The 21,289-nt window shown below is 35.7% G+C and overlaps 1 protein-coding gene across 1 annotated transcript in view; it reads left to right on the forward strand.

Moving 5' to 3' along the window:
* The window catches only part of CDC40 (cell division cycle 40), a 51,415-nt gene that overhangs the window by 19,031 nt on the left and 11,095 nt on the right, over positions 1-21,289 (forward strand). The window contains exons 4-12 of the mRNA XM_054569827.1: positions 7,221-7,301; positions 8,730-8,869; positions 10,012-10,108; positions 11,972-12,111; positions 12,945-13,019; positions 15,246-15,291; positions 17,450-17,551; positions 18,563-18,678; positions 18,944-19,077. Coding sequence (XP_054425802.1) covers positions 7,221-7,301; positions 8,730-8,869; positions 10,012-10,108; positions 11,972-12,111; positions 12,945-13,019; positions 15,246-15,291; positions 17,450-17,551; positions 18,563-18,678; positions 18,944-19,077 — 931 coding nt within the window. The remainder of the gene's footprint in view (positions 1-7,220; positions 7,302-8,729; positions 8,870-10,011; positions 10,109-11,971; positions 12,112-12,944; positions 13,020-15,245; positions 15,292-17,449; positions 17,552-18,562; positions 18,679-18,943; positions 19,078-21,289) is intronic.

Here is a 21,289-nt window from a genome sequence, read left to right on the forward strand (position 1 = left end):
CATATGCAAGGCTGGGAATCCTCTAAAAGAAGATGGTCTTCATAAAGTCCTTGTTGAGAGTTCCACAGTCATGGGTTCCAGTCATGTATCAGATTTGTCCATACTTAGTGCTCCCTTTCCTTTCTCTTCTGTAAGCCACATCTGCAGTTGGACTGGCACCTTCTGCTTTAAAGAGCTTTTTAATAGGGGTGGGTTTACAAAGTAAATGAGAATGTTTATGCCTGTTGTAGTTGTGATCTTTATGAACTAAGTACTTGTGCTGATACTTCTTTCTCAAAAGAGCAATTGAAAAAACACTGAATTTTTTTTACAATAGGTTTAATAGTCGTATTTTAGATATCAGCAATACTGTCCCTTAAAAAGTTTTTTTGTAGTTAAAATTCTAATAACTCCTTTTATTTCTTATGATAGAATTTTTTTAAACTTCTAAACAAATTTTTCTGTTCTCTCTACCATTAACTTCCATTATCATAACACAGGGCCAAAAAAAGTTAAACAGCATTATGTTTTCAGTGATGCTTTTTGATAACAGTTACTTTCATTAAAATGTACTGAAGTATCTACTCTCAGCATTGTGGTCGTTACCCCTCCAAGTCTTTTTTCATGTTCATATTTGTATTACAGAGCTGTCATCTTTCTACAGTGAAAGTTTTGTATCTCACTTTTTTATTCAATATTTTATCATAAGCATTTTCAGCATTATAGACTCAAAGCTTATCGGTTTTAAGAGCTATATAATAATTCATTGATTGTATTATAATTTACATTATATTTTAACATTAGAAAGTTACTTTTTTCTAATACTTAGTGATGCAGATTCATTTCTAAATAAGTTTAAAAGTGTAGTACAAATAGTCTTAATTATTTATCACAATATATTCTTAAAAACTAGTTGTAGAAAGATTGTCATTTATTAGGTCATATTTCAGCATAGTGAAGTTATAATTGACTTAACTGTGAGCCAAACGTAACTGCCACGAATGTGTTCCTCTAAAATCACCCAGATGACTTTAGTAACATTCCCAGTTCAACAAAATGGTTGTAAATGCATTGTACCTATTGCTCTATAAGGGATCCATATACATATGTACACAGCACATAAAAATTAACTCTGTTGTATCATGAATTTAGTATATTTTAGCCTATAATAAAAGAGATTTAAAGACTGTGCTTATTTTCTTAGACGTTAGAAAGGCCTTAAACAATCATTTAGATAGTTTAAGTCTCCTTTAAAACAAAGCACGAAAAAATGTCCAAGTAAGCTTATATACTGATACCTACTTTCTTTCTTAAATTATCCTATAGAAAAGAGTAACCATTTAAAATTATTCAGTTGGCTTTAGGCGTGGGTTCAGAAATAGCCTTACCTTTTTTTTAAATAGCTGGTGATTTTTGTCTTTTCTGTTGAGAGAAAGTGGGGCTAGGGTACAGGTTGAACTATTTAGTGAGTTTAAGACAAAAAATGAATGTGGCTCTTCTACAGAGGGCAGCTTAGAATAAAGTTGCAAAACAAAATTATTGTTTGTCTCCCTTGTGACAGTCTTAGAACTGAGAATTTCTTTGAAATTGAATGAATAAAGTAGTTAATCAGTCTCAGGTTTAGCAGTCTTTTTTCTTTTTACCCCCAAGTATTAAGCAAGTATAGCTTCTGTTGATTTAAAAGACACATAATTTTCTCCTAGGAAGCTCTTATCTAACTTCAGATAGTGATTCCTTTCAGATAGTGAGACAAGGAGTTTTCTTTCACTCTTAGACATAGAATATAAGTCTGTGAGAACTTTCTGTTACCTTCCCTCATTTGCAAAGTACCAAGGAGCAGACCTTGTACGGGTGTTACCTATGAAACATAAAGGAGATGGCACAGGAATTCAGGTTTACCTAATAGTCTTACATTTATCTCTCTGTAACTCTGCTGGGGTATAGAACAAACTATGATCCTACTTTTTTCCCATTTTTAAATAGTCATAGCAATGTAATTAAGTTTATTATTTCTGGAAGTGTTTATATTATACATTTAGTTTATCACAAAACCTACCTATAGAGTCCTTATCAGTAAAGATAATCTGATTTGCTGTATCATCCTATTTGGCTCCCATGTATGGTATTTATCCTGACTTGGTATTTATCCTCACTTCTCAGTCTCCTAGTGCTTTGTGTGATTCTTTTGTCCTGTTTTCCTCCCTTTTCTTCCTGGGTGCCTGGCCTGCTCCCCTTGCTGGTCTTCCTGGGGGCTTCTCCGTACAGTTTCTTCCCTTTGTTCTATGTTCACTTAGAATTTTCTCTACACAAGTCTAGGGAAGTAGAGAATAGAATTTAAATACCTTTAGTTTCACTACTGTTATCAGTAACTTAGTTTTAACTTCAATATTAGAAACTCTTTATTAACCTTTTTAAATGATTTTTAAAATGTTCTACTGAATGAAGAAATAATTTACATAAAATTTTCTTGAATCATTTAGATTTCAAGTTGGTTCCAATTTTCACTGTTAAAAATGTGGTGATGTATATATTAAATTGCAGCACAATGCTTTTTAAAAATGTGATGGCGAATATCTTTGTGCATAAAACGTTGAGTTTTTCTCATTTTCTAAAGAGAATTCTCAGAAGTAGGACTAAGAATATAAATGTTTTTAAAGCTTTTGTTATATATTGTCAAATTGCTCTCTCCAAAAGAATTCTCCCATCTTAATAGCGCCATGTACGAAAGTCCTATTTCTCCTTCTCCAAGATCCGTGATTGCTTTTCCTTTGTTTGTTTGGGTTTTTTTAATAAACAAACTATTATATCTCTGTTAAAATTTTATTTTCGGGGGACTACTAATAAGGTTGATGATTTTTCCATATATAAGCCTACCTCATTTTATTGTTCTTTGCTTTATTGCACTTCACAGATGTTGCATTTTTTACAAATTAAAGACAAGATCCTCCACAAGCAAAAAAGATTATGACTTGATTTATTGCTATATTCCTTTATTGCAGTGTCTGGAACTGAATCCACAGTATCTTTGAAGTATGCCTGTATTTGTGACTATTCCTTTGCAAATTGTTCATAGTCTCTTCTCGTTTACCTATTAGGATATTAATATTAATAATTTTAAGGATAAATAATAAAAATGACAACTATTTCAAATAGGACTACAGATGAAAAAAAGTAAACATTAACTCCACTAAAAAGATAAAATGGAAAATAAGCTTCAGAAAAATAAACGAGAGTATTTCAGAACTAAAATGCAAATATATGCATTTATTTGAGACATAGGATAGAAAACAAAAAAATTGGACTGGAATTTTGTAATGTCAGAGTAACATCTTGTTCTATCACTAGCTGACTTCTAGTAGGACATATAGCTAAAATTTAACTTCTCTTATTTGTAAGGAAAAAATACTATTATCCCCTAATAAGCTGGGGGGGGGGGGTGTGCGGTAGGGATAATGATGATGGTTGCAGTAGAGATTTTACCACAGAGGATGGAAACGGAGAGCATAAGTTCTTTTGCTCAGAAACAAGGCTATGGCCAGATGAGCTAGGGATCGGTACTTACACAGTCAGTGCAGGAAGGACCAGGGATCGCCTTTCCGTCTCTGCCTCCTACTTCATCCCAGCAAACACATAGTGCAACACTGTCATAAAGACAGAAATTTCCTTCAAGACAAAATTATATTCTACATACCTTTATATGGTTGAGATGACTTTTTTAACTTAGGGTTTTTGTTTAAATTTATACAAGCCATGTCTCATTTTTAAAAATACATCTTTTAGCCCTGGCCAGTGTGGCTTAGATGGTTGGAATATTGTCCTGTAAACTGAAAGGTTGCAAGTTTGATCCTTGGTCAGGGCACATGCCAGGGTTGCAAGTTTGGTCCCCAGTTGAGCATACAGGAGGTAACCAATTGATGTTTTTCTCTCTCTCTTTCCCCTCTTCCTCCCTCTCCCACTCTCCTTTCCTCTCTCTCTAACTGCCATGGGGGAAAAAAAAATGTCCTCCATTGAGGTTTTAAAAAAATGCATCATTTACAGAACACTATTCTGTATATCATAGAGATGAAGGATAACTCATGGGATTTGAACCTGTGATCTCACAGATTCTATTCTGAAGCTGCTTTTCTTCCATCAAGCTCTGTCCTCTGGCTAAGAACATATTTTAAATACTGAAAAAAAACTACATGCAAATGAGCTAATAGACAGGTGGTTGTTTCTATCTAAGCATATTACGAGGATGAGTTGGGCGCTTACATCCTTATCTAGTTTGAAAAGTATGTTTGGTGACAAATCCTTTTCTGTTTCCCAAAAGACGTTCCTTTTCATCTATAGCTGGAAAATTAAAATGTTAACTATACCCACTAAGATGTACCCTTAAAAAAATAGACTAGTACTATTATGTATTCCATGATTCTTCACATGGGTTTTAAACCCTGGATTGATTAATCATCTCCTCCTTTTTTGTGAATATGCTAGATTATTATTAAAACTGATCTTAACCAAACATTGATTGTATTAGCAACCCCCACTTGAGAAAAAAACTAATTTGAGTTAATATACTTTTTTCTCTTAAGTTCCCATAAGCTGCTGAAGACCACACTTATATGTAGCCACATACTCTATCTGTAGTTGAAGGAGTGTATTCATATACTAATTGATATCCTTACTTCTCTTACCAAGGACATTATAAATAATGATTTATGAAGTAGAAATGTATTATTTTAAAACTGGTAGAGCAGACTGTCTTTACTCAGAAGAGGATTTTCAGAGTAATAGCTAGAATATATGTAATTCTTAACCTATTTCTTAAATTACTTAATAGTTTATATAATATGATAATCTAGACCATGTATTATATGTTAAAAAAAGAAAAAATTTCTGCACTTCTGATCAAGATGGAGGCATAAGTAAACATACTTCACCTCCATGCACAACTATAGCAAAAAACACAGCTACTCTACAAAACAAGTATCACCCTGATATTTGTCAAAAAAATTGAGCCGTGTGGAAGTCTGACAACCAAGGATTTAAAGATGCTACAGTCATCCAGAAGGGTAGGAGGGGTGGAGACATCGAGAGGCATGGAGATTCAGAGACAAGAATGGTCGGTCCCATATCCACATGTGGTGGATAAAAAACAGGAGGGATACCTCAGGGAGCAAGGGATCCCAGCCTCAGTCCAGACCACCCAGTCCAGGGTCCCAGCACTAGGAAGATAAGCCTCTGTAAGTTGTGGCTGTAAAAACCAGTGGGGGTTGTGGTGGCAGAAGAAAATGCATCACCTTAAAGGGCCCTCAACAGGCTTGGGGCTCATGCAGATCCATCCCCTCTGGGATTCAGCACCAGGACAATAGCTGGAAGAACACCAGGGGCGTAGGGGAAGAAAGTGAATTGAGAGTGAGGAGACAGTTTCCTCCTGAGCAAAACTCTAGGGGCCAGACAGCAGCATTGTCCCCTTTCTGAGCCCTCCCCCACGCAGCAACAAAGAGGTAACACAGATTATCCTGCCCTGGCAATTACCTAAGGCTCCGCCCCATACAACTTAATAGTTGCACTAAGATAGGGAGTCAAAGCAGCTGTACCTAATACACAGAAACAAACACAGGGAGGCTGCCAAAATGAGGAGACAAATATGGCCCAAATGAAAGAACATACCAGAACTCCAGAAAAGAACTAAATGAAACAGATAAGCAACCTCTCAGCTGCAGAGTTCAAAACACTGGTTATCAGGATGCTCCTGGTTATCAGGAACTCATTGGGTATTACACTGTGGTTAAAAAAAAAAGACCCAGGCAGAAATAAAGTTTGATTAAGTGAAATAAAATCTACAGAGAACCAACAGTGGAGAGGATGATGCCAAGAATCAAGTCAACAATTTGGAACACGAGGAAGGAAAAAGCATTCAGTCAGAACAAATTCTTTTTTCAGGAAGAAAAAAGAACTTTTAAAAAATGACCATAGGCTTAGGAACCTCTGGCACATCTTTAAATGTATCAATATCTGAACCATAGAGGTGCCATAAGGAGGGGAGGAAGAGCAAACAATTGAAAACTTATTTGAAACAGTAATGAAAGAAAACAAACTTGGTGAAAGAAATAGACATACAAGTCCAGGAAGCACAGATAGTCCCAAACAAGATGAATGCAAAGAGAACTAGTCCGAGACACATCATAATTAAAATGCCAAAGGTTAAAGATAAAAAGAGAATCTAAAAAGCAGAAGTGAAAAGCAGGCAGTTACTCTCAGCTGATTTCTCAAAAGAAACTTTGCAGGCAAGAAGGGACTGGCAAGAAGCATTCAAAGTGATGAAAAGCAAGGACCAACAACCTAAATTACTCTATCCAGCAAAGCTGTCATTTAGAATTGAAAGACTTATCTGTCCTTCAGTGTGCTTCCCAGACAAGGTAAAACTAAAGGAGTTCACCGTCACCAAGCCATTATTGTATGAAATGCTAAAAGGAATTACATAAGAAAAAGAAGATCCAAATGATGAACAATTAAAATGGCAATAAATTCACAACTATAAATAATTGAATCCAAATAACAAACTAAGCAAACAAGCAGAACAGGAAAAGAGTCAGAGAAATGGAGATCATTTGGAGGGTTATCAGTTGGAAGTGGGAAGGGGAAAAATGGGGGGAAGGTGCAGGGATTAAGAAGCACAAATTGGTAGGTACAAAACAGACAGGAGGATTTTAAGAACAGTACAGGTAATGGAGTAGCCAAAGAACTTACATGCATGACCCATGGACATGAACTGAGTGGGGGAGGGGAATGGGAATTGCTAGAGGGAATGGTTATACCAGGTAGAGGGGGCAAAGGGGAAATAATTGGGACAACTGTTACAGCATAATCAATGAAATATATTTTTAAAAAATTAAAAAATAAAAAGTTTCTGATCTTCTGAATGTATGATGTATGTATATTTTTAAGCTCTTCCAAAATGTAAGACTACAGCTGGATATTTTGGCTTGGAAGGATCTTAATAATAATATGTCAGTGTGCTAGCTTTATCCCGTAAGATACTTCTTATTCTGCTGAAGTCATTCATGGTCCAAGCTGAGACTTGGGTTAATTGTTCTGAATAGAAACACAGCTCGGGAAAGAAGGATTAGTCCTAAGTTAAGGAGTATTTTTGACATCTCGTAAAGAAAATGTGAAGTGAGTTTATTTGTATAGAATTAAAATGATTTGTAAATGGCAAAAAATGGAGTCAGTAATTTGTACTTTTTTCCTTTTAGGCTATGCATTGGACCCTTCATTAGATAATCAAGTGACTACTAAGTATATTGGTTCTGTAGAAGAAGCCGAGAAAAATCAAGGTGATTTATTTGAAATTATACATACCTATAATTACCATCTTGCAGATTGACTTTAGATAATAAGAATAAAACTACTATTTTGTTATAGCTCTTGATTTTTTTTTTCATCTGAGGCAGTAGTGTTGCAGTTTAGAACTATTTACAGTTTTAGTGCTTGCTTTTGTCATGTACTAGGTGTGCAACCTTATAGAGAAGGTAATTGTACCTATCTGGGGGAGTTTCTATGAGTACTTGGCCATTGCCAACCCTGATAAACTCAATTTGGTAAATTATAATCAATGTATACCTAACTTTAGCAGTTTATCTGTCCACATTAATGTCAAGCTACATTTTAACAGAGCGGAAAAATCGTCATTGTAGAGATTGCCATTGAAGGGTTGCTTCAAATGTTGAGTTTTTGAATGTTTTAAAATGCATGTTTGTGCTCATATTCATTTTGTGTTATTATAAGGCAAAGTTATTCTAAATCCTAATCTGAACAAAGCTCATCAGCCCATTGGAATCTTTTCTATGAAATACTCATTAACAACAGAATATGCTATTTGTACAGAACAGTTAGTAGCTACAGACCTTTGTGATCAAGCTGTCCTCGGTGTATAAACTAGATTATTGTTAAAATAGAATTTTTGACAAGATTCTGTTACAACACACAGCCTAAAGGATGTTGATATGAATTAATCTAGATAAGCTTTTTTCTTTGTTGGACCTCTGCAAGCCACATATTTATGTAGCTAGATTCTCAGTTAACAGTTAAATTGTGATTATGACTCCCATAAACCTTTCTGTTTCCAGCTGAACAACTACACATAGTATGCCATCTTCTACTGATCATATCCCAGTCCAGAAACATCTTCTTTCCTCTTTTCCCTCTTACTATTAAGATTTATGCTATTAGAGCATAAATCTCTGCTCTACAGCAGAGATCATGTAGATTGAGATCATGAGAAGAAATACTAGATTCTTGTGAGACTTTATGTTGTTGCATTACAAGTAAACAAAGATGTTGTTAATTACTCCATGTAATTCAGTTAAGTTTTTAAATTATAAATTTTAGTTTATTCTTTCAAAGGTAGCTTTATTAATATTTAACAATATTAAATTGCTGAGTTTCAAAAAGTGGTAAAATTCACTGATACAAGTCTATGATTCATTAAAAGGATTGTGTACTATTCAGGATTACATAGCTGGTCTTTTCTTTACATATATTAGAATTTGCAAAATATTACAGTGGTAGAAAGTTTCTTTGCTGAAAACATTGAATCCTTTTTTGTGTATCATGAGTTGGTATACCTGGCATAATTATATAGAATTTATTTTGTATTTCTTAATAGACTTTTTGGTGATATGAACAGTATAAAGTAAAATTATATATATGCTGCTGTTTCTTTAGAAAGTTATTTATTTCTGATGTCTTTTTTTTTAATGTAGGTTTAACTGTGTTTGAAACTGGTCAGAAGAAAATAGAAAAGAGGAAAAAGTTCAAAGAAAATGATGCATCTAATATTGATGGTTTCTTGGGACCATGGGCAAAATATGTGGATGAAAAAGATGTAGCCAAACCTTCAGAAGTAAGCTTTGATGTTTTTCATTGTCAGTTCAGGTGCCTGCTGTATCTCTATGAAGGATGCCTGTATTAATAAACTTGAGATTTGCTTAGAGAACTAAATGACTCATAAAAATTTCTGTGCCTAGGTTAACTGAGAAAATACCATAAGATTTTTTTGTTTCCCTTTAGAATAATTTTACTTACATTTTTCTGATTTATTTTTTCCATACTTTTTAATTATAACTCACTATTGAACAATTTTTAATAAATATCACCTTGATAATGCTGTTAAGTTGCCATGGTAGCTGCTCTTCTGATACTAGATATTGAGCCTTTCTGTGATTTTAGAATTGTTGTGGGTTTTGTGTATTAACGTATTTAAAATGCTTAACAGAGTAATATATCGATTTTTTTTTTTCTTACTATGGGGTAAAGCTGTAGACCCCTACCCTGTTCCTTCCCACTTGTAGCTTCACTGTCTCTGAGCCACTTACTGTTCTAGGTCTGATGGATAAGGCAGTGGGCAAAATCAAGAAAATTCTATCCTCATGAAGTTTATAGTCTAGCTGTATATCTTACATCCAATAACATGCATATTATTGTATTATATTGAGATATTATATCTCAATAATATCCATATGCTTATTATAAACATCATCTGTTGACTTCTTTGTTAGTACAGATAAAAATTTTCTACTGCCTCACCTTTGTTTCACTGCTTCTTGCATAAAAGTTTGTCACAAATCTGTTGTCATTGCTTATATTCTTATGATTATGTAAAAGCTGTTTACTGAAGAAGAACATTGTGTACTAAAATTCAGCTTCCTGTCTGGTACTAGATTTTCTAATTGCCTTGTCTTTTCTCTTGCATAATTAGCATAATATGTTAAATTTATTTCTAGGTGTTACAGAAAAATCAATTTGGTATAAAATGAGTTTAAAATTTTTAACTAGTACCCATTATGTGTTTAATATCATTTTGTAATCTGTGTTTAATATCAATTTGTAATCTGTTGAAGAATTGAGATTGTTCTCCTGGAAGACATACTTGAAGCTATTCCTTCAGAAAAAGTAGACCTCATTGTGAAGAATTTATAACCAACTTTGGCCATGATGGGGTTCTAGAACATCCATTTTTAAAGTTCACTCCTTTACTCTCCTTAGGAAGAACAAAAAGAATTGGATGAAATCACAGCAAAGAGGCAGAAAAAAGGCAAACTGGAAGAAGAGAAACCTGGAGAGGAAAAGACAATCTTACACGGTAATATATTTTTTATGCTTCTTCATTTTTATGGTAAACTTTCAGATATTTGCTCTGTTCTCTGTTCATATAATATCCCTTGCCTCTACTAATCAGCTGCTACAATTCATTATATTAAGAATTATATTGGACAATTTGCATCCCAAAAAAATTACAACAAGCTCTTTCATGTTCTAATAGATGAGAGGAAATAGAATGATTAATGATAGCTGCAGATAATTTTTTTAGTGCTAAGGAATTTTTTTTAAAAGATAAAGAAGAAATCTGAATTGACTCTTTTTTGGTGTGTCAGTAGAGCCCCAGTCATTTTAGCCTTTTGTTTTTAACCCAAGTCAATTATTCCTCGAGTCTACTCACAGTTACTAAATTATATTTTAAAAGAATAAACTTTGTTTTGATGTGAATAGATTGGAGATTGAGACTCTCATACTCATTTTGATCTGTGGGAGGAAATGTATATACACCAAAATAAGTTATAAAAATTATAGAATGTACCTGGTTCATAAATGATTAGTTGTATTTCGAAAATTATGTAGTGATTATCTGAAACTGTAAAGAATAATTCAGCACCGATAGTATTGATTATTCTAATGTATCGCATATCAAATATTTAGGTTTGACAAAGCCGTATTTGGCTCTCAAGCTCCAGTTTTTATCTCCAAGGAGCCCGTGTAGCCCTGCAGTTACACAGCTGTAATAACAGCGACGGCCAGCATTTTTTTAGTGCTACTCTCTCAGGCAGGCTACCAAATGTTTTATATATGGGGGGACCGCAAAAAATGGAATTTATATTTGTAAAAAATTGTGTATGCTTGTTTAAGTTCAGTCATTTCAAAGTACTCTCCATTTCATGCAGTACACCTATCGAGACTTTTTTCCACTGCTTAAAACAGTTTTTGAACACATTGATTTTGATGCCTTTTAGTGCTTCTGCCATTTTGTGTTTCACCTCTTCCACGTTGGCAAAACATTTCCCTTTGAGGACATTTTTCATCCAGGAAAACAAAAAAAAAAGTCACTTGGGACAAGCTTGGGTGAATAGGGAGTGTGGGGTTGGGGGAATCATGCCATTTTTGGTCAAAAACTGCTGAACAGTCAGCGTGGTGTGGGAAGGTGCTCTCGTAAGTCACTCATCATGAAATGGGCAAATGTGTTGAAAGCGAATCTTCAAAACAAATTCACTGAAGCCAAACTCAGCCTCTCACAACAGTGCCAGCTGGTACACTGATACAGATGGGTTCCTAGAACATTCACCTAATGAGTGAAACCTGTAGTACAAGGAGCCCATCCCCCAGAAGATAATTCCAGTGTTTTGGGGGTCCCCCCTCATGCACTATGTCATTTGATTCCCACAAGAGACTTTATTGTAAAATCTGTGTTGAAAGTAGAAAAGAGAATGGAAAAGGAACCTGGAAAGACGTAAGAGAGGAAAGCAGTGGAAAAAAATAGCTGATATTTTTTGTTTTGTTTAGCTTCCTTCTTACCTTGTGCCACTCCTGATTCTTTGCCAGTGACTCACAAGACCCAAGTATTATTTTTCTTGCCTCGCTGTAATGATACCGCAGTGAAGTCTTTTATATATATCACAACAATCTGTAAATGAGTAAAAGAAGTATATATCTTATTTAGAGATCTAATATTTTCTGGGTATTTAGGAGTTCCAAAATACTACCTTTATAAATAAGAGCAATGATTTCAGGCAGCTAAATTTTAGCTATTCTTGGCCCTAATATCAGAGTGTTATTACCTAAACCTTACTGTAGAATAATATACCAATGAATAAATGTTTATCATTTTAAGGGTAGAGATTTCATGGCTATGGCTTGTGTTTGTTCATTGCTTTCCTTTGCCTTCTTGTTTCAGTTAAAGAAATGTATGACTATCAAGGCAGGTCTTATCTTCACATACCTCAGGATGTTGGTGTTAATCTGCGGTCAACTGTGCCACCTGAGAAATGTTATCTTCCTAAAAAACAAATTCATGTGTGGTCTGGACACACAAAGGTAAGCAAATTGGTGGTTTTTTGGTTCGTTGTAATGTAGAAGAGTGAAGCCAACGTAAGTTTCAGCTGTTGATGTGGAACATTCTCTATTTCTGGTAAAGATATAGGGAAGTCAAGATAGAGCAGGGCAGTCATATTGAAGAGAATCCTAAGTTGAGCTTTGGAGTTACCCATGCATATCAATGGCAAGTGATGGGTCATTCTTCAAGGTCCTCTGGATTGGCCATGACCTAAGAATCTGTGATTTAGTCTCCTCTTCCCTTGTAGTAGCCCTGGCCTTTCCTTCTAAATTTCTGCCACAATTTGCTTCCTCTTGGGCACCAAGTCAAGGAGTAATAGGCTTGTGTTAGCACTAAAGGCTCAGTACTTTTGCCTTAGCTCTTGAGGTTATCACCCTTCCAAGGAGAATAAGTGTCCCCTGGTTTACAACCTATGAAAATATTTAAACTAGTGAAGGGACAAGATATTATACTTGAAAACTTTTGATGTCGATGATCCTTGTCGCCTGTACTATTCCAAGTAGCAATTTACAGCTTTTAGCAAAGAGCAAAGGAACTGAGTTAAAGAGAGAAGAGGAGTGGGGGATTAGCAACTTGAATAACTAAGAATTCCCTTGGGTAAGGAAGTCAATATTACGGTTAAAAAACAAATTATGAGAAGTTTAGTATCCGTAAGGGTCACTGTTAGAATACTGATGAAGGTTATTCTGGGGCATAATTTTTGGAATGAAGAAAATAGTAAATTAGATTGCTTAAAAATACATTCTTTTTCTTAGGTTTAATTTTAGCTGATTTTAGAATACTTCTGATTGATAACTGTAATACCTTTTTATAGGGCGTCAGTGCCGTCAGATTGTTTCCTCTCTCTGGCCATTTATTGCTCTCTTGTTCCATGGACTGTAAAATTAAGGTGAGTTTTCAGTAACAGAGTAGGAGTGCTGCAGAGCTACTGCTTTGGTAAATCTGCTTGGTTAACTATAAATAAATTTGGGTTTGTTAGGTAATTAGAGACTAATAATTTTCTCTCAGGCCCTGTGAATGCAGCAATTTATGAACTGCTTCTAAACATGTTGATTCAAATATAGCTATATGGTTTCAGTTGGCCAGGCTCTTCTGTAAGCTGAGATAACTGATTAGAATGTAACCAATCACTTTGGCTTCAGACACATAAATGTTTAATCCTTAACAGTGCATTTTTATAGAGGTTTTTGTATATGTAACTGAGTTCATTTGTTTCAGAACCTTACGGAGTAGAGGGGACACATGACAGAAATCCAATTTCTAGAGAGTGGATAATATAATTCATCCTTTTTCTTATAAATGCTAGGAGTCACCAAGGAGCAGGAATGCTCCCAGACTCTCCTCCCACTTTTTATAGACTTGGGAGGCTGTTTCACTTTTATGGCGATGTTCAACTGTAGAGAGTATATGGTAGGAAAAACTGAGTTGCCATTGCCTGTTGGCTTCGATATGGGAAAGCCTTTTTAAAAATCTTAAATCTGAAAGAAGAGCTCTTACCTCTTTTGTGTCTTGTGTGTCTGGTTCACTATCATGGTCAATAAATATCAACTCTACAGTGTTCTTGGGGCTTGGAAAGTTGAATTGTCACAATTTTATTCTTTGTAAATAATTTATGGTTATTAACAATATCCATAAAGGCAGTATCTTTTTGTTGTTTGTTTGTTGTTGTTTTTTTTAATGAGAGCAACCATTTAGGCATTTGTCTATACTTAATAGCTTAAAATAACAAGCAATAGTTTGGAGTAAAAAACCCTTATTTCTGCCCCGGCTGGTGTAGTTAAGTGGATTGAGTGTGAGCCTGCAAACCGAGGGGTCTCCAGTTCAATTCCCAGTCAGGATACATGCCTGGTTGCTGGCCACCCAGTTCCCAGTAGGGGGCACGTGAGAGGCAACCACACGCTGATGTTTCTCCCCCTTGCTTTCTCCTTCTCTTCCCCTCTCAAAAATAAATAAATAAAATCTTTAAAAAACAAAACCCTATTTCCTTTAACTTTTACTTTATACAAACTATGTTAATTGAGATTAAGTTTTTCTCTTTGACCAATTAAAAAAGCATAGAATACAATTTATTTCACTTCTGTAAACATGAATTAGGTGCCTGTTATGTCCAAGGGCCAAAAAATTATTAAGGCACTGTCTCTGCCCTTAGGATGAACATTTCATTATGAATTTAATGATCATTATAAAATCAGAAACAAAGTTTTCTGGTTTCAAAGAGGAAGTATAGCTCACTAGGAAGGTAACTAGTAAAAGAGGGTGGAGCCTAGACTATGTCTGAGAAGAGCGAATAGAATGAATCAGCATGGTGTGTGTGTGTGTGTGTGTGTGTGTGTGTGAAACCTAGTCTTCTGGTTGCTGGAGCCTAAAATCTGAGAAACACAGAATGACTCCTGCAGTCCTGAGCGAAGGACTGGGTTGGACTGAGTAAAGGACTCCTTGCCTGCTGCACTATGGGAACTGAGGCTTGATGTTGGCACTCGGTGGCCAGGAAGCGCTTTCTGTTTTAGAGGACTAGCAGTTCTGTTGAGAATTGGATTTGAGGCAGGAGAGAAAAAAGCTACTTTTGAAGCTCTTGTATTAATTCACTTTAGATGTGATGAGAATTATGAACCTGTTACATTTAATCTGGATCATCATTTTCACAATACAGCTTCTATAGTACTCGTTATTTTAGAAACGTTCAAAACAAAACCTTTTAATACCAAAATGTTATAAACATGGCAGTTTTAATAATATTTAACTCTTTAATAGTGTAGTTCATGGTAGAAACTTTTTTCTCATATTAAATACAGAAAAGAACAAGAAGAAAACAAATCATGTATATTAGCTCCATCTAAGTTCTGGTGATATTTTGATGTATCTTTTAGCATCTGATTTCAAAGTTTAGTTTTAAAGTGTGTGTGTGTGAGTCCATGAGTCCAAATAGTGCAACACAGACTAGAAGTGCCAAGCAATATATTTAATGATGTATACCAACTGCCTTTGGTTAAATCCCCTGTACACATACAGATATGCATGCACATAGACAGCATATGGCAGCTGTTACTGATTGAAAGTTGTCATTTTATCAAAGTATAATATTAAATTTAATATTTATTTGTTTTTTCCCCCCCAGCTATGGGAGGTTTATGGAGACAGGCGTTGTCTGCGAACATTTATTGGTAATGCTTCTTTTTTCTCTGACTATAACTGTTTGGAAAGACTTCTTAAACTTTTTATCATCATAGACCATAATTTTTCTGCACTAATATGAATGAAAATCTTCATAAACTTGAGTTGAGCCTTGAAGAGAGAGTAAGTCTCCCCACATAGACAAAGAAAGAAGACTAGAAAGAGCAAGGAGCAGAAGCAAAAGTGGTACGAGAAAGCATACTGCTTTTGGAGGAACCACTTACATTTCAGAGTTGTCAGGGCATGGAATGATATGGTGAGAAAAGCAGCCAAAGAGAGGGCAGAGTATGGAGGACTGTGTGTACGGTTATTAAGGAGTTTAGACTCTGTCCTGGGGGCTTTGGGAAGCCAGACATTAAACAGTTCTTGCAGGAAAGCAACATGATCAGGTTTGAAGTTTACAAGGATCACAGTGGCAATATGGAGGATGCTTTAATGGTGCAGGCCTGGAGGCAGGGAAATGAATTACAAGCTTATTTCATCAGTCTGGATTAGAGATGGTAAGAAGCTGAACTAAAGCAGCAGAGACAGGGAGGAAAAAAATTAATCAAGAGTTAAAATCAATGGGACTTACTGGATGTGAGTGATAAGAATAAGGCAGAAATCTAGGGTGACTCCCAGGTGACACCAGGATGAATGCCGGTGTCATTCACCAAGAGAATGGACAGAGGAGGATGCTGAGGATTCAGACTCAAATTTGAGCTGCGCTTGGGGTTTGGGGATGAAAATTCTAGTAAGCAATTAGCTAGCCAGATGTTAAGATTTGAAGAGAGATTGGGAATTGGCATTTAACGCACGGAAAAAGATGAGATTGGGGAGAACTCCTTGAAATAGAGAAGGCCAAACAGAGGACAGCTTTGTGGCGGACTGGCCTTTTTGGTAGAGAGTATTTTACAGCGTTTGTCAAATTTTGTGTGAAGGCTTCCAAATTTAGCTGTATTGCATTGAAACAGTATTTCTGTGAATCTTAGTGGCTCTGTTTTTAGATTGAAGTGGGAGTGTGTTCTGCAGTGCTGTATGATTTTAGGGCCTCACTGCACAAATAAATACTGCCCAAGATGCTGGAGCAGCCTAAAGAAAGATTCATGGGAAGGCACTCGGCAGCATACAGGGAGCAAAATGCCTCCTGCAGATGTAGGGGATGTGGTCCCCATTTGTCTCCCCTGCACTGGCGGACAGTTTTTCAGTGGAAAACTGACAATTTCCTGCTTAGGAAGATGATAGCTCTTACTGGGACTCCTGTTATAGAAAAGATTACCTAATTGCCTAATTGCCATGACACATGGTACCTCCTCAGAGCCTATTGATGGCTGTGGTTCAGGGCTGCTGTGTATGATTGACAATTTGTGCCACGCACATTTTGCACAATTGTACTTAGCAGCCTTGGTCAGGCCGGGGTGGTAAAAAATATGAAAGTTTCTGCTTTCAGTTAGCCATGTTTTATTTGTTCCTGTAACTGTCAAAAAAGTTGATTGGTCTGGCAAGATTGATTTCCAAGCAAAGCACCTTAAAATTGCTTTATCGTCAAACTGTTATTCTAAAAAAAAAAAAAAAAAAAGACAATATTTGTTTTCAAAAAGACTTAGTCTTAGACTCTGATTCCACTTCTGTGAAATTTGGTAATGTGATCACACAAATAGGGAGTTATTGAATAAGGGCTATGATTTTTTTCATGAACTTGAGGAGGTTTAGGTCACTCTTTTTACTTCCAGCTTAGTGAGTAATCTGAGAGTGAACCTCCAAAATGTCACCTCTTTCACAGTCATTTATCGTTCATTGGCAACAATTGGCCTATTAGGTTTCCTTAAATTCTTGGCTGTTTAGTCATCAGTTGTATATATTACATATTAAGAGATTGCCATGATGGGCTTTTTTAAAATGTTAGATCTTTTCCTTTGCTTCTTATCTAAATGTTATGCATCCGAATCACCTGAGAAGCTTTATGAAGGAGGTTGGAGGGTTGAGGACCACCTGTATTCCCAAGCCCACATAAAACCAGTTCTGAGGCAGTGAAATCAGGGCATGGGGCTCCAGTGATTTCTGACTTGCAGCATGGCTTGGAAAACACTGTTTAATACTGTTTTTCTTATGGTGTTTATGTTTTAAAAGAAGATGCTTCACCTACATTTCTGTTGTCTCTGCTTTTAGGTCACAGTAAAGCTGTTAGGGACATCTGCTTTAATACTGCAGGGACACAGTTCCTCAGCGCAGCTTATGACAGATATCTTAAGCTCTGGGACACAGAGACAGGTAAGAGCTCACTTATAATAATAGGTACTCATCTTAGAAATTAGCATTTTTAAATGAAATAGGTGTGTGTTCTTCTTTGGGAAAATAGTGCCTTCTCTAACTGCTAATTCTCCTATCATTGTTTATCACATTTGTCTGTAGAGTTGAAACTCAGCTGTGTAAATAGGCCTTTCACTATTAAATTCTGTTTCCACCAAATACCGTATATAAAGGAAACATATTGATAGACGAAGACATTTGAAATCTTCCATAGACTATTTAATTGATCTTTTTGTTCCCCATATCACCTAGCACATGTCCTTGCATGTAGTAGAAGCACCGTAGATGTCTTATGGACAGAACAAAACTTAATTGCCCAAATTGATTAAAATGTAGTTCTAAACTTTCACAGTCCCGTTAGTTTCATCTATTCATGGACATATGAATTGCAGCAGTATGTTGTGGCTAGTATAAATTTACATAATTAAAGAACCGTCTTTCGTCTTGCTGTTTTAAGGATAAAACTAATAGCTAACATTTACTAAACACTTTGTGTTGACCAGGCATTATTCTAAGTGTTTATATCTACTTTCTCATTCAATTCTTAAAATATTCCTACTTGATTAAAGTACCATTACTTTTATAGAGGAGAAAAGTGAGGTTTAAAGAGGTAGTAACCTTTTCAGAGTCACACAGCTAGTAAATAGCCAAATTGGGTTCATACTAAGGCCTTTCCAGTCCCAAGGCCCTTACCCGTCACCTCTTTGGCAGAGGTCCTCAACTCTGGCTGCGCATCGCAGTCACCTGGGGACCTTTATCTGTTCTGCAATTGGTGATACAGATTTACTTTCAAAAAAATTATTTTAATCATTACAAGTCCATGAAAAAGAACAATATGATTTACAATAAAGAGCAAGCAGGCTGCCTTTCCTCAGAATTTATTAAGCAGATAATCTCTAGATCTTTATCCCAGGGTTATCTTTAAGTGGTCAAATTTATTTTGCCTATTTTAACTTGGGTCTTTGGTTTTAGGACAGTGTATATCAAGATTTACAAACCGAAAAGTACCTTATTGTGTCAAATTTAATCCTGATGAAGATAAGCAAAATCTCTTTGTGGCTGGGATGTCTGATAAAAAGATAGTGCAAGTAAGTCTTTTCACAGTATTTTTATTAAGGTTCCTGAGCTTTATGTTGTATGAGGAGACAGAATAAGAAATATTAACTTGTTTAATGTTTGCTACTTTTAGGGATTGCTGATGCTCTTGTTAGTAGAAAATAGTATATTCATAAAAATAGGATGTTGGGAATCCTTTTTTTTTCACTTTCCATAATTATGATCTTTGTTTGTTTTCACTAATCTGTCCCACTTTTGTTTTCATTAATCTGTTACCGCTTCTCGTTTGATACACAGTGGGACATTCGAAGTGGAGAAATTGTACAGGAGTATGACCGGCATTTGGGAGCTGTCAACACCATTGTTTTTGTTGATGAAAACAGGAGATTTGTGAGCACATCTGATGATAAGAGCCTAAGAGTTTGGGAATGGTGAGTTTCTATGGCTATAAAATCTGATTATATAAAGCAAGCAATTTAAAAATTTGTGGCCGAAGACAAACCCTGATTATATGCATCCATTTGAATATTTTCAAAACTGTGATTTGTTACTTGCCAGTCAAACTGTTTTAAGTAGTTAAGTATCCATTATATGGAAATAAAAATTTAAACATGCACCCTGACTGGGTGACTCAGTTGGTTTGGCATTGTCCTGCAAAGCAAAAGGTCACCAGTTCAATTCCCTGTCAGGGCACATGTCTGAGTTGTAGGGTGATCCCTAGTCAGGACACATGAGAGGCAACCAGTCGATGTTTCTCTTTCTGTCTCCCTCCACTCCCCTCTCTTCACAAATAAATAAATAAAATCTTTTTGAAAAATTTAAACATGCTACTTTCCTTAGTCTTTGGAGAATCTATCTAAAGGATATGTATTTTGAGTCATTTTTCTGGCGGTGGTAAAAAATTTGCATAGTGCAGTCTTATATTCTTTATTAGCTATCTTAGTCATCTTTGCAACATGACTGATGAGAAGTAGGGGCCACAAATGTATAGACTATATAGGTTATGCTAGAGTTGGAGCATAAGATCCTAGCCTCAGAACCAACCCCCAAAAAATATTCAAATAATCTCTTAATTTTTTAAACTGTCTACATTTTGACTGTTTAATACTGGAAATTGCCCCATGTCATCTCTTTTGTGTCCTGCCATTTATAGCCCACATGGTAGAAAACAAATGTTTTACTTACAGAATGTAATCAGAATATATTGTTTAATTTTGCTTTCCTAGAGAGGGAAAAACACCTTCCTAAAGTCAAGAAACTTTAAAGCTAAAGTATCATAGATCATATTTTATAATTTATTTCTAAAAAATGCATAATAATCTTGTTACAATGAATGTTTGGATGGAACCCATGTGTCTTTATAGCCAGCTTTGAAGCACAGCTCAACCATGGTTACAGTAGCCTTGCAGGGATTTGTCTCCCCACCCCCAGAAGCTGTTCTGCTTTAACAAGTGGGAAGCTTTGAACTAAAGCCAGTGGTTTCCTTCTGAAACCGAGTCCCTTCAGGGAGCTAAGCAGGTCCCTAACCATTGTCAGGGCAATTTGGGTAATTGAAAATTTCATGTAATTGAACTGCAGTGTCTCCCACACTTACCACCAGTACAACCCTCCTAATTACCTCCAGTAAAGGGAGAGTTGGCTATTCTTTATATAGAGGCCTGACGTCATCCTTAGAGTCCATGATTTGAGACTCTGATAACTAAGATCCTTCTTACTTCAGAAGTGATGTTACCTGCAGGGAATCTGATACAGACACCAAATTTTGTATGACTCATCTTAAACCATTTACACAATACTCTGGAGAATAAACATCCATAAACTTGTTTTGTTTTGTCACTAGACTTTCACTGTTTAATTATGTGCACCCTTTTGGATGTTTTACTGTCTTCAGATGATATTTCAGCTCCCCTTTTAGAATGTGGAGTGATACGAAAGTAATTTATAAAGATGTAAATGATGTACCAGTCACAGGCTTTAAAAACACTTGTGTCCCTTTTCTAAATTAGAGCGTTGGTCAGCAGAATATTTTGATTAAATTAAGTGGCGATGTTAACAGGCTTTTTTTTTTTTTTCTTCTCAGAGCTTAGGAAATACCCCTGAGAGTCAGAATACTATTGAGTATAAAATGAGGACTTTTTTTGTGTGTCAGTGGAATTCTCCCTTGCCGTTGGAACCTTCCTCGCCAATCCTCACATGAGGATAGGTTCCTGCCTGCTGACATCCCACACAGTCCTTTGGTGCCCAGAGCTTTTTAGCACTTGCTATTTGTTCCTCTTCTCTGACAAGCTCTTAACCATGAGAAAAAGACCAGTGTCTGCTCTCCACACGTCCCCAGCACCAACACAATGCCTGGCACGTAACATGCACTGAGTATCTAAGGAAATCTTTCTTGTCATAATTATTAATGATATTATAATCTATGTGTCAGGCACACTATGCATTTTACGTGGATCAAAATCATTCCAAAGCTTGAGTTCTGTTCTTTTTTTTTCAGCTTTATTGAGATATAATTGACAAATAAAATTATAATATAAGTGTGTAATATAATGATTTGATGTACAATGTGAAAGGATTCCCACTCAGTTAATTAACATCTGCATCGCCTCACATGTTTACCTTTTGTTGTTTGTTGAGAACACTTCG

The sequence above is a fragment of the Pteronotus mesoamericanus genome, unplaced genomic scaffold, assembly GCF_021234165.1.
Source record: "Pteronotus mesoamericanus isolate MK-2021 breed Mesoamerican mustached bat unplaced genomic scaffold, CSHL_Meso_final contig_20, whole genome shotgun sequence".
Taxonomy (NCBI): Eukaryota; Metazoa; Chordata; class Mammalia; order Chiroptera; family Mormoopidae; genus Pteronotus; species Pteronotus mesoamericanus.